The sequence below is a fragment of the Myxocyprinus asiaticus genome, chromosome 1, assembly GCF_019703515.2.
Source record: "Myxocyprinus asiaticus isolate MX2 ecotype Aquarium Trade chromosome 1, UBuf_Myxa_2, whole genome shotgun sequence".
NCBI lineage: Eukaryota > Metazoa > Chordata > Actinopteri > Cypriniformes > Catostomidae > Myxocyprinus > Myxocyprinus asiaticus.
This window is the reverse complement of record NC_059344.1, coordinates 61,482,861-61,500,879: the sequence shown is the minus strand read 5'-3', so window position 1 is coordinate 61,500,879 and position 18,019 is coordinate 61,482,861. Positions and strand designations below refer to the sequence as shown.

General features: G+C 39.8%; 1 protein-coding gene across 8 annotated transcripts in view; it reads left to right on the top strand.

Annotated features, from left to right (window-relative positions):
• Positions 1-18,019, top strand: part of LOC127445097 (protein kinase C and casein kinase II substrate protein 3-like) — a 58,839-nt gene that overhangs the window by 11,611 nt on the left and 29,209 nt on the right. For 7 of the 8 annotated variants that reach the window (XM_051704919.1, XM_051704927.1, XM_051704894.1 and 4 more), the window contains 4 exons: positions 10,383-10,483; positions 13,854-14,010; positions 16,358-16,593; positions 17,376-17,531. In XM_051704919.1, the coding sequence (XP_051560879.1) occupies positions 10,430-10,483; positions 13,854-14,010; positions 16,358-16,593; positions 17,376-17,531 (603 nt within the window). In that variant the 5' untranslated portion in view covers positions 10,383-10,429. Of the gene's footprint in view, positions 1-4,851; positions 5,026-10,382; positions 10,484-13,853; positions 14,011-16,357; positions 16,594-17,375; positions 17,532-18,019 lie in introns of those variants that run through there. The other variant, XM_051704902.1, reaches the window with a different exon arrangement.

Here is an 18,019-nt window from a genome sequence, read left to right as displayed (position 1 = left end):
TGCTGGTGCAATAATTTCCCTCATTATTAATTCTTCTGTTTGTTTGTTTGTTTGTTTATGTATTTATACCATCTGATGTAGTTCTTAATATTCAATTAGTTATACTGTGCATATCATGGCATATATGAGTTGATGTTGATTTAATGTTTAGGGTTAGAGGTCATAAATTCTTAACAATTAATGAATTGGTTTGTTAATGAATTGATTAATTTGATGTTAACGGATGAGACAATAAGAAGTTTGTTTTAAAGCGTTAAAAAAAACCCTCTGAAATCAAATCAAGGGTCAAATATTGCCCCTTTTAAAAATAATAATAATAATGTTTTATACTGATTCCTCACATAAACTTATCACATGGCATCAAAAGACTTGAATAAAGTTGTATTTACTAGTTTTATGTACTTTTATTTAAATTTCGGAGCTTGAATTTTTTCATTTGTGTTCCAATGAACAAAGAAGGTCATAAGGGTTTGAAATAACATGTGGGTGAGTTAACAGAATTTAAATTTTGGGTGAACTATTCCTTTAAAACTTTATACCATATGATCTTGCTTGAATACAGATGGTTTCATATACTGACATGTATCGACCAATTTATTAGGAACACCTGTACACCTACTTATTCATGCGATTATATAATCAGTCAATTGTGCGGCTGCAGTGCATAAAATCATGCAGATACGGGTCAGGAGCTTCAGTTAATGTTCACATCAACCATCAGAATGGGGAAAAAATGTGATCTCAGTGATTTCGACCATGACATGATTTTTGGCCTGGTTTGAGTATTTCTGTAACTGTTGATCTCCTGGGATTTTCACACACAACAGTCTCTAGAATTTACTCAGAATTGTGCCAAAAAAAAAAAAAAAATCCAGTGAGCAGCAGTTCTGTGGACGGAAATGCCTTGTTAATGAGAGAGGTCAACGAAGAGTGGCCAGACTGGTTCAAGTTGACAGAAAGGCGATGGTAACTCGGATAACCCCTCTGTACAATTGTAGTGAGCAGAATAGCATCTCAGAATGCACAACACGTCGAACCTTGAGGCAGATGGGCTACAACAGAAGACCATGTCAAGTTCCTCTTCTGTCAGCCAAGAACAGAAAGCTGAGGCTAGATACAAATCTATTCTAATGCACATAAAATTCTGTTCAGATTCTGCTAGTTATGTATTAGGGAACCAAAGAAATGCTCTTTTTGTTTTTTGTTTTTTTGTAATAACCTAGCCTGAAAGACTTTAGCACTGATCTGGTAAAAAACAAGAGTCAATGACCTATGAAATGTCAACATCCCCAAAAGCAGGGCCATAGTCCCTGATAGGGCCTCTGACACTGCTTTAGTCTCTGAGCATCTCATGTAACAAATTGGAGGAGGCATTTAAACAGCTGAGAGTTTAGTGAATCTGTGTCTTCATGAGGAAAGGGGGTGCCCTGTCAAAGAGGTTGCACTAGATTACAAATAAACATGCATGATTGACTATCTGTTGCTGTCTATTTTTTTGACTGGGCTGATTACTACAGCATATTTCCAAAATGATATACATCTGAATCATTGCAGAAATGCAGTGCAGTATACATGTTAGAGCCTTTTCAACATATTACTGATGACCTGGAACTGTTCCAGCAGAAGGGAATTTCAAGTCCCAAACAAAGTTTGCGGAAGTTTGTCATTGTCAAGGAAATGTACCTAGTTTAATCGGTAATCGTGTTTCACAAAGTTTCAGTCCTTTTACTCTCAGAAAGCTGGTTTGGTTTCCTATTTCTTAAGGTTTCTTTACTCAACAGTGTGGGCCTGTTAATATGATTATGCCACATTGTTCTGTACTGCGTTTCTAAGGTCACGGCAGCATAGTTAGGCTAAGACAAGCTTCAGTACTGATGTGATGTTCCTTCTTTGGGTTAGGGTTAGGGAAAACCTAACCCTAAGTATTAAACTTTGGCATGTAAATTGTCTTGCATCGTTTGTGCTACAGACATGAATTGTACCTCAAATTGTGAAGGTTGTTGAGGATAGGTTTGTTATTGCTTTTCTAAATTATTGGAAGTAAAGTTTTTTTGGTTTTTTTCTTTCCTGGCAGACAGTAAAATGGGCTGAAAATTCAATAGACTTACATTGAAGGAATGACTGGAGGCACAGAGGAGACCGGGGTTAGTTGTAACACGTTTTACTCCAGTGAATATATCTCAGGGTTGGTTTATTTTTTGCAAATCAATTTCTATAGCCACGTTCCTGGAAGTCTTGGCTGAAAATGAAAAAAAAAAAAAAAAAATTCTACGGAACATTTTTACCGCTTTTGCCCAGGAAAAAAAAGATACAGTTCTTTTACCTACCCCAGTAGCAGGGCATTCTGTAACTTTATATATGAGGAAAATTGTCACAACGGAACTTGCCATTAAACCAGTGCTGTAGGTTTCATGTAAACATTGGGGGGTAACGGAGGGGACGTTTCCCCACCATCACAACCACCAAAACGAAATCTACGCCTCTCTTTAAATCTACACCTGAAGTAAACATCCTCTTATAGGCTGTTCAGCTTAATTTAAAAAGTAATACAATTATGAAGCACAAAATAATTCATTAAAAAACACAAATGTAAGAGACGTGCCTAATTTTGTTTTAAAGGTCTCGTACAATAGATTTACATGCATCCAAGGTCAAAAAACACTTTAATTTGCTCATAATTTAAATCGCAGCATTACCTTTTTTTTCCCAGTGTCAAAAATGATTCGTTTAATGATCCCATTTAATGGATTCATTCTGAACTCCTCCTACCAGAAAGCCTACTCTGCTCTGATTGGTCAGATGTCCCAGTCTGTTGTGATTGGTCTACCGCTTTGTGTAGTGTTTGAGGGCGGGTCAAAGCTGTTCGTGAGCAGCCAATGAAGATCAGAGGCGGGTTTTTTGTTACCAAATTACGTAGGTTAGTACAGGAAGTAAGTCTGGAATTACTAATGACTCGTCTCAGGTGTTCAGAATTAGTTCTTTCTTTTGGGTGTCAATAACTCCATATTTTGTGCACTATGATTTTTGAAACTTTGCAAACTTTTTACATTCACAAACAGCTATATAACACACTACATGAAAGATAATATTGGAAAAACCATAATAGGTGCTCTTTAAAACATTGTTTTGGCCAACAAATTACTTGAACTTCCAGTCATGAGACTATGCATGTCTCAAGCTGATAGGTTAATTGAACTTGTTATCTGTTAGCCAATCAGCACTCATGGTGTAAACTGATAGGTCCTTTGACATGTAATCAGTTAGCCAATCAACGTGCATACTCGCTCTTTGCCTAACATTCAAATTGCTCAGTTTTGCAGATAAGCTGGTTTCACTGCAGCGTACTGCGAGAGTTTTTTTTTAAACCCTCCTCCTCCCTAGCTCCACTGGTCTAGATCTGCTACATGGGGATTGTTTGTATTTGTACTTGTGCATCAGCATGTCCTACATCATGGGTGTCAAACTCTGTTCCTGGAGGGCCACAGTCCAGCAGAGTTTAGCTCCAACCCTAATTAAACACACCTGAAGCAGCTAATCAAGGTCTTCAGGAGTGCTTGAAGATTACAAGGAGGCATTTTGGAGCAGGGCTGGAACTAAACTCTGCAGGGCTGCGGCCCTCCAGGAACTGAGTTTGACACCCCTGTCCTACATCCTCAATGCAGTATGTCTTGTGCATGTCTAATTGTGCAGCAGCATGTCCACTGTGTACGTTCTAACAATAGCAGTTGTTCGTATTTGCTCTGCATCAGCGTAACAGATGTAGTCCGCCAAGATCAAAATCCTATCAATCTGTCATACCCACATTAAAGGGATAGTTCACCCAAAAATGAAAATTATCATCATTTTCTCACCCTCATGCCATACCAGAGGTGTATGACTTTTTTTCTTCAGCAGAACACAAAAGAAGATTTTTAGAAGAATATCTCAGCTCTGTAGATCCATACAATGCAAGTGAATGGTGATCAGACCTTTTGTAGCTCCAAAAATCACATAAAGGAAACAGAAGTACATTTATATTTAGATTTATGCATTTGGCAGACGCTATAATCCAGAGCGACTTACGGTACGCTTATTGCAGGGACAACCCCCCCATAGCAACCTGGAGTTAAGTGGCATGCTCAAGGACACAATGGTGATGGCTGTGGGGACCAAACCGGCAACCTTCTGCTTACCAGTTCTGTGCTTTAGCCCACTACGCCACTACCACTCAGACTTCAGTGGATACATTTTAAGACTCCATAAGACTCCAGTGTTTAAACCCATTTCTTCAGAAGCGATATAATAGGTGTGGGTGAGAAACAGATAGAAATTGAAGCACTTTTTATTTATTTATTTATTTATTTTTACACTAAATCTTCACTTTCACTTTTACATCTGAAAGTCATATGTGGTGCCTGAAAGGAGCTCATCTGAAAGTGAAAGTGGAGATTTATAGTAAAAAATTACTTAAATATTGTTCTGTTTCTTACCCACACATATTATATTGCTTCTGAAGATATGGATTTAAACACTGGCATCTTATGGATTACTTTTATATTTCCTTTTTTATTTTTGGACACAGCCATGTAATTACAGCCATCGTGGCCACGCCTCTCCCCAGACGTGCTCATTTTTAGCTCAGATCTCCATGGGAGTGCTGAGCTCTTTTACATCGATGTGGTGGACCTAACCAGAAGCACTGCTCTCCAGCACAATAGCACACTGCAACAATGAAAAGGGGGACCGCACTCCTCCCTGCTAGTATTTCAGTTGAACAGTTCTAGGATCTCCGTGAACATGTTCATTGTGTTGATTTACCTGTTGCTAGGCTCTTTTAGCCATGCCCCTAACTGAGAGTATTTGACATGTCCAGTCTCTCAGATAAAGCCCAATGTTCTCATTCCCATCTGCTCTCAGCTGTTGGAAATATTTGCCTGCAAATGGAAGAGGGTTATTAGGATGTGCCGTGTTCTCCCTCAAGCTCGGCAGGATCTCGGGGGATTTTGATTATTCCTGCAGTTCAACACATCACAGCTGCTTGCTGCTGTAAGTACAGTGTGGTATGCTCCGTGGGAATGGGTGTGGCTCGCTCCTTCAAAGCCTTGTGCACATTGTTGGGAACAGGGTCAGAAATTAAGCAGGGCTCAGGGCCAAGATGCCAACGAAAGTTATCAAAAAGCCTCATGTATTTAAAATGTTCCCTGCAGTGAAGTCCTGTGTTATCTAACATTCGATATGTTTCTATATAAGCCTGGAATAGAATATTATTTGTTTAGTAGATAAGTAGTAGTCTTTATAGTAAAAACAATATGGGGCACCAAGTGGTGGATGTCTTTGTTCTAAACATCATACTATCGCACTACCATTTCTGCAGTATATACAGTAGTATGTATGCCCATATGAGCTACTATATTTGCTAAACTGTGCAGTGTACAGCAGAGCATACTACATGGAATCCCACACTGCAAAATCTGTGAGGGAAATTCTTCGCCACCGGAAGTCCATTGTGTGGATTCCCATCGAGATGACTATATTTTGCCCACATTTACCTCCTGGAGGTAAAGAAAACTCATGCACATAAAGCATCAATATGGGGATTGTTCAAATACTATACATTGCGATTAATCAGGAAATCTTTTTTTATAATTTTTTTTTTTTACCTAGCCATATACTCTTCTGTGTATACTGTGTCCAGCATGGAATATAATGTAACATACTCCACTTTATCTACAGTGTGATGAATAATTTTTGAAATTCTGTACTCATTTGATCGGACTACCAGGAGTCGAGACATTTAAAAAAAAAAAAAAAAGGAAAAATAACCATTTTCTTTCTTAGATGATACCTGGGTGGGCACCACTGGCAGAATTAAACGCACACGTAATGAGGTCATTTGTCAAACGTCATAAAGTCACAACTTTGAAATATTATCGTTACATAATGCACTCTTTTGCACAGACAGTGCAAGTAATACTACACTACACTAGTAAGTACTACACTAGTATTCCATTCCGAACACAGCATTTTATTTTATTTTAATTAGCAGCTGAGGTTTAAGTGAGGTTCTCATATCTGCTCTTCTTTTGGCATGTTTGTGGGAAATGCCACTAACAGGGGGCGAGTTTCCACTACCACTTCTCCCTTCAGCTCACAAGGAGGAAGTTCAGGGGAAGTAATCCAAGCTATTTATTTGCTGGAAAATAGGGTGTGTCTCAATCAGTTCCCTAGTTGAGTAGTCAGGGCTTTGATCAGGGAGTCCCCTATTTCTAGGGCTGTCTCAATCGCAAAATGCAGTGCACTGAAACGTTCGCTTCCTAAAACATCCCACAATGCACCGTAAAAACCAGGAAGCATCGTTGTTCACTATGTTCCCTTGCTGGAAACATCATCATGTCTTCTGAAGTCTCTAAAGTCCTTAGAAGATGAGCACAAGTGTAAATATAATGTCATAGCCTTATTTTCTCTTTAAAAGAGATGTTGTTTGTAATGTTGGTCATCCATAATGACCATGAAACGGAAGCAATCTTTTAAATGTTAAAGTTGTTAAAAGTGGGTTTAAAATACACTCTTTTTTTTTTATTTCTTTATTTAATGTCATTCATCTTACATAATAAAACTATGTTTGAAAATCTTCAACTAAATTGAACGATAGTGTCATTTATACAGCGATGGTGCTGATTAATAACAGCTGCGCTTGAATGGGCAAGCTCGTTAACATGTCGTGGGTGGTTGAGTCATAAGTGTCCCAATGTTCAGTGGATGAACACCCTTGCCAGTGCCCAAATTCGTGTTCACGATATAATGAATCACAACATAGGGAGCTAGGGAGCATATTGAGGCACACCCAAAGACTTCTCCTTTTCAAACCTTTGTGTTGAAGAATCGAAGTCAAATGTTATGATTTGCAATTTACATAGCAACAGGTAGCAGTGTTAAAATGGATCTGTTTGAAATTAGGAATGTAGAAAACTATAGGCTATAGTTTCAAAATGTATTTGTCAGTGGGTTGACTAGATAATTCGTTCACATACAGTATGACACATTCTTGTGTTCTATAACGGATGGATGGAGCATAACAGAATGGAACAGAATGCAGGGATCTCAAGACACATTTTTAAAAGTTGAACTACTTTAAACTTGGCAAGTCGTCTTGAAAATGCAATGTTCCCCCCACCCCCCACAATTGAAAATATTTGGCCATAGTGGTGGTGCTTTAAAGGGAAGATATTTAGAGATGCAGGGTTTTAACTTGCAAAGTCGTGTCTCTAAATTCATCCCAGTTAAAGCGCTGCAGCTAATAAATATTAGAATTGTAGAAATTTGTACAAATATATATGTACTGAAACTCTCTAGTAGTCCTCACTAATTGAGTTTTTTTTTTTTTTAACCATTATTTGACGATCTTTTTCCATACCTATTTAAAATTTCAATTCATAGTATTGCAATATCAGTGGCTGCATATACTGTTAAAAGGATAGTTTATCAAACAAATGTAAATTCTGTTATCATTTACTCACCTTCTGGTTTTTGCAATCCCGTATGGCTTTCTTTCCTTTGTGAAACACAATTTGTTTATGCAAATTGTTAGCCTCAGTCACCTTTCACTTTCATTACATATTTTTTCCAGACAATGAGGGTGCGTAAATAATTTTTTGGTGAACTGCCCCTTTAATAGATCTAGTTGGAATCTGTTTCCACAACATCTTTGAAAATGTATTGCAAACCAGAATTTGCACAACAAAACACACGGTAAATCACTAAAATTAGTGCATCCACCGCAATCGCTCTTTAACACTCTGGTTCCCAAGTGCCCCTTGAGGATGCTAATTTCCATTAGCATATCCAGTTTGGCCTGAATTGGAAGCAGATGCTCTTGCGAGGCCGAGCCCACTCCTTCCTCCAGTTTGTTGTGTCTGTTTGAGGAAGCTATACGACCTTGGTTCAAACAATACAGTGAGGACCCAAGGCCATGAGTGCTGCTAAATGTACACAAGCTTGGGAAAAGTGTGTATAAGGTTCATCGAGTGTACCCCTGCTCACTCTGTTTGGACTGAAAATAGTTTATGCAATAGCCAAAGCTTGAGTCTTTCTGTTTGTGTGTTAAAGCAGTAGGTCACCCAAAAATGATGTCATTATTTACCCACCATGTCATTCCAAAACCCTATAACATTATTCCTTAGAACTTTTCCAAACTTGAAAGAAAGTGCATATCATAGAAATGGTCCTGATACAATAGCAGTTGTATGAAGAAGAGACAAAAAATTTAAGGAATGTTCTGGGTTCAATACGAGTTAAGCTCAATTGACAACATTTGTGGCATGATGTTGATTACCACAAAAAAAAAGACTGACTCATCTCTCGTTTATTACTCCCATTGTGAGTGCCTAAAGCCCAAAGTATACTCTGGTCGGTCACAAACACTAGGCGTCTGTGTACAGGACGCGTGACGGAAATTTCGCCATAAGCTTAGTGCTCGAGCACTGAACACACGTGGCCCATTTCTTCCAACTGTGCGTACTCTGAACGCACAGTATGCGCATGCACCTTGAATTATTTGCACTAATTAGTTGGACGGTGAAACAAACAAGAGGGACCCCCCTGGTCAGACAAAGTGAAAATCTATTGCCCACCCTAAAGGCCAAAATACCACCTCAAAGTTCATATCCTGTTACCGGCCCTGCTGTAGCCTTGTAATTGTTTTTTTTTGTTTTGTTTTATTTAACCAAGGGAGGTTTCAAGCAAGTTTAACTTGAGAACCAGACTGGTCCAATTTGTGGATGAATCATTTACAGTAGGCCGGTTTTAGGAACTGGATTAATGGATTAAAAAAATAGACTCAAAGAGTGGCCAGACCAAGATATTCCTCAAAAATTCAACTTTTGTGCTCCACGAAAGGAAAAAAAGTCATACGGGTTTGGAATGAGGGTGAGTAAATGATGAATTTTCATATTTGGATGTACTATCCCTTTGATTAAATGGGTTATTTTAGGATCATGAGTAAGATGTGTCTTTTCCCTTACTTCACTGAGCAATAACAAATGGACATTTACACGTCAACGGGTATATATTTATCAGTATGACTGTTCCTAGTTCAATGTTGAGCAGAAAGGCAGACTAGTGGGAGGACCTGGGTGACGGTGGCATCATTAACTTTAATATGACTTTACTACCCCACCCAGACTGGAGTAGAGCAGCTTGTGCCTTGCCTCGTTTGCCTTAGACAGACGCAAAGCTGCTCAGAGGTGAGACTGGCCTAACCTTGCTTCCCCGCTGTGAATCTGAATACAGGATTACTCTTTTCCGGCCAGACATCCTAACTGTAAAAACCATGGAATGTTAGGTCAACAGAGGATGCTAGCAAGTCCATGGTGAAATGTCCGTGGAATATATTCAGAAAAGAGGGATTTCTGTGCTTTTTGTGGTTGCTTCTAGTTGGTTTCTCTTCGTCAGTTGTTTGTATTAAACTTGAGGGCATGTGGAGAAGAGACTGGATAAACTAGTTTCTTTGTGCCGAGACTGTCGTCTTTTGTTTTATTTGGCTGTCTTATTTGATCACATCGAAAATAGTGCTTCAACTAGGGATGCACAAAACTACTCGTGGGTTTTCTGAACAATTAGTCAACTGATTGGTCTAAATGAAGACCTGTAAAATGAGGCTAGTTTCCATTTCACCTGAAACCGTTCTGACACATTTCTTAGTGGGCGTTTACATAAGACGCATTTTTGCATTCAAAAACAGCTAGACGGAGCACAAATGAATGGCATAGAATTCAGGAGTGTCGAGACACGTTTTATTTGTTTTTTTTAAGTTGGACTATATTTGACCTTGACACACCATCTTAAAAACGCAGCACTTGCGACGGAACCTGAAACGTGATGCAACAGCCAAAGATGTCCATCTGAATGTGTATGGCTGTTGCGGTGGTGCTTCAAAGGGAATGCATTTAAAAAGGCAGCTTTTCCAAGAGCATTTTACCATGCAAACTGTTTTACAATGCTAGGGTATACTTTTGTTTTTCCACATTTCGTTCAGCCTTTCAAAGTAAACTTTTTGACCACGAGCCCATACGGACCCGTTCATCACATGCGCACTACAACTGCTTTGAGATATTCTTTAGTACAGTTAAAGGCAAGTGCGTACAGATGTGGAGTGTCCGTGTGTCTAGAAAAACAAAGTTGCACGTGGACAGTGCGCACGTACTGTGCTGATGACGAAATTTGTGTCGCAAGCTGTGCGTGAATCATAGCGGCACCTGCAAAACCGAAGTATATTTTGGCCCAAATCAACCTCACTAAATTACTTGTCAGTTGTCAGACGACTAGTCGAACATCGTAACCCATCCTTAGCTGTGACTAACTTGAGTAATTGGTCCAAATTTGATTTTGCGTCTTGTTTTTCTCAGTTTGACAGACAGCTGCCATCATTCCGTGCTGCAAGGGCGACCCCAAAATGTCTTCCAACGGCGATCTGCAAGACGTTGGGAGCTGGGACAGCTTCTGGGAGGTAAATGCAAATACACACACAAATCTGTACTGGTGGAGTGGGCCGCATACTGTGGCATCCAGCCAGTAAGTTAGTAAGCATAGGGAGTCTGTTTATGCTCTTGTCTATTGTATGTGTCAGAGGGAGTGTATGAGACATTTTTATGAGCTCTGTAAGAGGTATCTGCCTCTGGCAGGGTTTATAGTGCACTACTCCTAACACTGCCTCTTCAAGTACACTTGGTCAAGTCCACACTTGTCTTGGAGAAAGCAAATAGCTTGCAATCGCTTTTAGATATTAAGTTATAGTTAAAGGTTTATTTTGAAGTCAATCTTTTTTCAATGTATTACGGATTGTAATTCAACTGATTTATACAAGTTATGGCAACAAAACTTATCAAATTTCTAGGATTAACACTTTTGGATGTTCTATACAGTGGATCTGTACACAATCAGATACCTTGTTAGTTTTTGAATGTTCAGCATTATACTGGAGTTTTTTAACATTCCTTAAGTCGAAAGTGTACTTCGGTCAGACGCAACGCTAGATGTCTGCTTACAGGACGTGTGACGCAAATGTAGTCATCTGCAGAGTGCTCGAGCATTGAACGTGTACGTCACTATTTTATAACCTTGCATACTCTGAATGTGCAGTATGCGCATGCGCCTAGAATTATTTGCACCAATAAGTGGGTCCACAAGGTGGCAACACTCACCATTGAGTCTTTGCGGTCACGAAGAAGCACTAGAAGAATGTAATTTCCGCTAAACTAAAGGACACAAAGGTGTAAAAGGCAATAGTGGATGTGCATGTCAAGAGCGCGTGTGTGAGGAGGTCAGGAGGTACCTGCAATTGTATGACTCAAGTCTGAAGGAATATAAAGACATCTTTATGGGTATAAACCAGTGGTTCCCAAACTGGGTGCTGCCAGGACTGGCTAGGGGTGCCACGAAATCTCTGCTCGGTTTAATATTTTAATAGGCAAGAGTTAAAAGTACCGGAAGTACCAAGTAGTGACTCAATTCCGTATTCGCACACTGTTGCGCTCGTGAACATTTAAATGCGCTTCTTGATGCAATATGAATGTAAACACATGTTAATGTATTAAGGCAGTGTTAACAGACGGGACAAAAATCGGAGCCGTCTTGATGCGATATTAATGTAAGCTGTTAATGTATTACTTGATGCAGACAGGACAAGCGTCTTGTATATCAATATATCTGATCTGTGCGATGTGTGAATGCAGCCTAACAGACCTGCTGCAGCTGTTATAAGCCTATCGTTAACATTAATCAAACAACAATATTGACAAGAAAAAGAGAAAATAATTCGCCGTCCATGGCTGGATAACTTCAGAAGCTTTAAGCCCAATAAATTTCAATAACAGGTCTTCTTTTTAGTCAAACTCTGACTGTACTGAATCAGTATTTATATATAATAATAACAGTTCTGTTTTTCATTTAATTACTTTTTTAAATATCACAATTTTTAATTTATTAATTGCTGATGTTTCTAAAAAAAACTTGAAGCACTGTTTACTCTGTTTTCCATATTATGACTCTATTTTACTAGCTCTTGAATAGGCTAATCAGCCTACTTTAAAAACGTGAAGCAATGTTTAGGAGAAACACTTTAAGGCTACATTATTTTAATTTAATTTGTTAATATTTCAATCAGTATTCAACTTTTTAAATAAAGGAGTGTTTTCAATATGCATATTTATTTAATTTTTTCAATGGTTGGTGTACCGTGGGGTAAAAAAACATTAGAAAGGGTTGCGCAGTTTAAAAATCTTTAGGAACCACTGGTCTAAACTCCTGAATAGAAATACTCCAGTGTCTCATATCAGTCGTAGTGTGCATGCGCCAATCTCTTGTGTATGCGCATGTAATGGTAGCGAGCTGGTACGTACTGTGCAGTGTGTGTAAACCTCACTCCCCTGGACTCAAGGCGCACTAGCAACTGACGTTAGAGGCTGTAGCGTTTAGCCTCCTCGTTAGGGTGCCCGCCTCCCATGCCTGAAACCCCGGTTTGAATCCCTCTTGAAGTGGGTCGAGCAGGACCGGTTACAGTGGTGCCATGACCCGGATGGGAGTGAGGTTTGGGGGGTGAGTGTAACGGTAGCCAGCTGGTACATGCTATGCAGTGTGTGTGTAAACCTCACTCCCCTGGTCTCAAGAGGCGCACTAGCGACTAACGCTAGAGGCTGTAGCCTTTAGCCTCCTCATTAGTGTGCCCACCTCCCATACCAGAGATCCCGGTTCGAGTCCCGCTCAGAGCAGTTTGAGCAGGACCGGTTACACGCGCAGTCAAATGAAGTTTACTATGAAAGGCGAGCATAGATGCAAATCGTTTGTGTCAAAACCAAAGTTTATTTTCAAGCCCCCGGCATGACGTACACCCCAACACCCCCCCCGCCTTCTCGGACCTGGGAGGGTGACAAAGTGAGAAAAAAAAAAAAAGACGAAGCGAAAGCGGGAGAGAGAGAGGAGAGAGAGAGAAGAAAAACATACTCGCCGGATCTCTGATACGCCATAGCTTGGTCCTCGGTCACTCCTCCACCCTCTAGTGGATGGCAGCTGCTCCTCCCTGGGTGGATCGGAGGCAGTCCTCCGGCCCCTGGTGGACGGAACGCCCTGGCGTGTTTTGATGGATGGTAGGGGTCTCCTCCGCCCCTGGCGGTCGGCGGTTGTTCCTCTGCTTTCAGGTGGCCGGGCTCCTCAGTCCTTTCAGGCGGCTGCTCCTTTGGGGTGGATGGTAGTGGCGAGGACTCTACTACGGCACATCCCTCCTCCTTCCTGGGTTTCGGCACCAATGTAATGGGGTAAACGGGAAAGGAAGAGGCGAGAACCAGATGAAGCATCAAAGTAATATTTAATTAAATAAAAAGACACAAGCGTAAACTCAAACGCATACAGGGCAGCTGCCTGTAGCACTCTCTCTCCCAAACTGCTGCCTCCGGCCGCCTTTATCCCTCTCATCGGCTTGATTAGCCTGATTAGGGGCTGGGCGTGCATCATCACGGCCCGGCCCTGCCCTCCTCCTTGCCACACCGCGTGCATACTCTGATGTTACGTGCAGGGTTGTCGAGGGGGCAAACGGCAAAAATTACCAGTATGAATTTAAATAAAACCGAGCAAAGCATAGCGATACAGCTACCTGGAAGAGAGAGAGCCTCAGCCAACTGATGTGGGAGAAAGTAACCCACTACTTTGATTAATGATGTAACATATTTACTTTTAAAAGTAATGATCCTACTATCTGAACATAGAAGGGATGTTTATTTGCTGAAATCGGGAACAATCTGGAAGATTTCTTGGATAGAACTACTTGAACTCTGTGTGAAATATTTAGTTTGACTCTGTGATGTGACTAATATTTCTTCGGTCAGCCGGGGAACTACAAGAGGACAGTAAAGCGCATTGACGATGGCTACAAGCTGTGCAACGAGCTGGTCATCTGTTTCCAGGAGCGAGCCAAGATTGAGAGAGGCTATTCCCAGCAGCTCAGTGACTGGGCCAGAAAATGGAGGGGTGTTGTGGAGAAAGGTGAGTGAGGACCAACCAGAGTCTTATTTACAGGGGCTCTACCATCCTCTCTAAATAGATGCATCTCTCCACAGTTACATCAACACATTCTATTCTGATGAGTTATTATGTATCCCTGTCAGATGATGTTCTGGTCAGATCTTTCATTCACGCTACCAATGTCCTCCCTTAGACTTCCTTTTTTGTATTCGTTCAGAGTGTTTACTGATGGTGCTCTAGGGTGTAGCATACTCAGTGTGTTCAAATAGATTGACTTTTGCTCCAAATCAGCTACATGGAAGGCAACGGAAAGGAATAAAACGCAGGTCTCAAGATATGTATAAAAAAATGTGACAGAATTTAAAAAATGCAAAGTTCATGGCACAGGACACTGAAAAAATGCAAGATGCAATGCCACAGCCATAGACGTCTGTCTGACACATTTGTACATTGACCAGCAATGACAGAATGCAATAATGCATCCTGTAGGAACACCCCAACAAAAAAGTTTTTGTTCACATTTACAGCCCAAATCTGACTTTTAGGCATATTTGACTTGCATCTTTTTTGTAGTCTGAACAGCAAAAAAAATAATGGAATTAGATTTTTTGTATGGTTTAAAAAATGTATTGTATTTGTTTTTTTTTTTTCTGTTTCAGTCTTCACTGTCATATCAGAATTTCTGTACTTTCATCATTTTTAGATATTAAGCTTCACATGCAATGCAGATGGCGTCTACGTATGTGATAAACGAGTGTAGGTGTAGATATGTAAAATACTGTAATGCTTCCTCTGTCACTTATGTTGTCTCAAGCGCCTCAGCGGTTTGTCACTTTGCATTGTGCTTACACATATGTCAGTATTAAAGAAACTAATGTGTATACACTGGTTATTGACTATACCATCCGAATAAACTGAACTTTTCTGAGCACTGTCAGATTTATTTTGTCAGAGAACAGTCAGATTGCATTTGAAAAATTAATCAGAATTGTTTGCAGTGTAAACAAAGCCAGAGTGTCTTAAAGTGACCTTAAAAGAAGCAGGGGATATGAGTGGATTATCTGCCAGTGAGAGCCTCAGGCTGGCCACATACTGTACTCGCCGACCAGACTATGTGAAAAGTATTTATTACATTATTGTAGCATCGGAAATTAGTTCAAAAGATGTGAACATGTTGAAATTAAGTTACATATTATTTTATTATACATGCTGCCTGCATTGCTGTCAGAAAATAAGGAAATTTCTGTATGCTTGGTCTTGAGTCGCTTAAAATAATAATACATAAATTTTTTGGCATACTTTTGACGTTCCATGCTGAAAAATAAATCAAATTAATTAATAACTTCTCGCCTGAATAACACAAAATGGGTGTCGTTTTCAAGACTTTACAATGCATGTTGGCAATATAACCTACTTTCACCAGGAATTTTTAATGTGCTGACAAATTAGAAGTGTTCCGTTTCCATAATTTATGAAATATGATTATTTGATGTACACAATGTCACGCGTATGGTCAAATCATTGTGCCGATCGGAAAGTTCGTAAGTAGAATACAAAACATATTATTTCACTCACATATCAATTAATATCAAGTAAATGCCAGGAGAAAAAAATCTTTTAGAGTTTATAAGCTGTAAACGGATATCTTTTGTTGCATTTCGCTTGTAACTTCATGAAACACAAACAGAATAAAAAAAAACAGCAGATGCTCCGGATTGAGAGAATTGCTTTAATGGTCCCGAGTCCAAATACAAAGTAATATAATTAATAGATATTAAAATAAAAGGGGTGGTCTCTGGTTAAAGTGGACCAATCACAGCTGTTGTGGTCTACGTTGACACGACGCGCAGTTAAAATTTTGAAGAGGTGCACATCAGGCTACGGCTTAGGCTATTCGATGCAGACATATAAATCGGCCTTAACCTGTTTAAAGTTCCATCTAAAATTACTAATATATTATAACATACCAGTATACAGTAGATAGGATTACAATATACTGTAATATAGCAATATAACATTATTGTCATGACGGCACTCTAAAATCGCACTAAAATCATGTTAACACAGAGTGTTTACCTTTTGTGTCTAAACAAAATTTTTTAGTTGTTGTTTTTTTAACAATGGACAAGTCAGTTATTTTTGTAGTAATCAACATTATGCCACAAATCCTGTGCTTAAATTGTACTGAACACAGAATATTCCTTTAAAATCTGGGTTTGGATTCCATATTTTATTATTTATGAACAACTGCATTGCAATTTTCTCACACGTAACAGTTTCTGTCTATACCAAAGGATGACATGTAATGAGCTGATAGATATCTAAATGGTTTCCAACTGGTTAATCTAAACTGATTTCTCTCCTGCAGGCCCACAGTATGGGACTCTGGAAAAGGCATGGCATGCATTTATGAATGCGGCAGACAGACTGAGTGAGATCCATATGGAACTAAAAGAGAAACTGGTTGTTGAGGACAGTGAGAAGGTTAGAAACTGGCAGAAGGACGCCTTCCACAAGCAGATGATTGGCGGATTCCGTGAGACCAAAGATGCTGATGAAGGCTTCCGCAAGGCCCAGAAACCCTGGGTCAGAAAACTGAAAGACGTGAGTCTTTTGAATGGTCTGCACTTATATAGCGCTTTTTTAACCTTAGCGGTTTTTAAAGCGCTTTACACTGTGACTCATTCACCCATTCACACACACACTCACACACCAATGATGGCAGAGCTGCCATACAAGGCTCTAGCCTGCCATTGGGAGCAACTTGGGGTTCAGTGTCTTGCCCAAGGACACTTCGGCATGTGGAGTCATGTGGGCCAGGAATCAAACCACCAACCCTGTGGTTAGTGGCCAACCCGCTCTACCACCTGAGCCACAGCCGCCCCAAGACAGAGAATAAACTAGATTTTATCTGTTAAAATTAATGTTATTACCTACTCACCCTCACGTCACTCAAAAAAAAAAATGTATTCTTCCATGCAGTATAAAGAGACATTTATGATTATATTTTACAGTAACCAGTCTCTATCAAGCCCCAAAAAGTACCTTAAAAGTGCACTGCATTCATGGTCAAAATGTGGACACCCCTTTCTGATAAATAGATGTTAGGCAGAATGTTAGCCTCAGTCTCCGTTCACTTTTATTGTAAGGAAAAAGATGCAATTAAAGTGAAGGGAGACTGAGGATAACATTCTACCTAACATCTACTTTTGTGTTTGACGAAAGATGGTTATATGGGTTTGGAAAAATTTCTTTTTTTCCTCCTTCTCCTACTGTTTTTTTTTTGGGGGGCGACCCATCCCTTTAAAACCATTTTAAATAAGAAACTTGAGTGTCTTTGGTTACGATTAAATAGTTTGAAGATGTGAATGTCTTCTCTCTGGTAGGTGGAGTCCTCAAAGAAGAGTTACCACCAAGCCCGTAAGGAAGAGCGCACTGCACTGACCCGTGAAACTCATGCCAAGGCTGACACCACCAAATCCCCGGAGGAGGTCCGCAAGTTCACAGACCGTCTGGAGAAATGTACACAAGAGGCCGAAAAGGTACCATAAGAAGAAACAGACACAACAAATCTATCAGTACAGTCATGGATTTGTCATTTTTAGTTTGGAAATCTCAAATCTTGAGTGCAAGATTTTCCATCTAATGAGTCAATTAAAGGTGTACTCGGTAATCTTTTTCCATTAAAAACGTTTTACTCCTAAAGAAATGAACATATGTATAAAACCATGAGCACTCACTTGAGATGAGGACTCTAGTCATATCAGTGACCTTATAAAAGCTGTTTTATTCTACATGGGGCAGGGGCGCCCTCATGGGGGCTGCCATTTTAGAATCACATGACCAGCTGAATACTACTCGCTTAATCTCAGTAACCGTCATGTTATTGGACACTTTTACTCTTGGATTAAATTAATAATGGCTGATTGTGAATAATGAATTTCTACAATAGCATCTGTAACTGAAAACTGCTGATGCTGCATCCACACCACTAGTTGTCACTGTATGTCCAAGATGACACGAGCAAAAA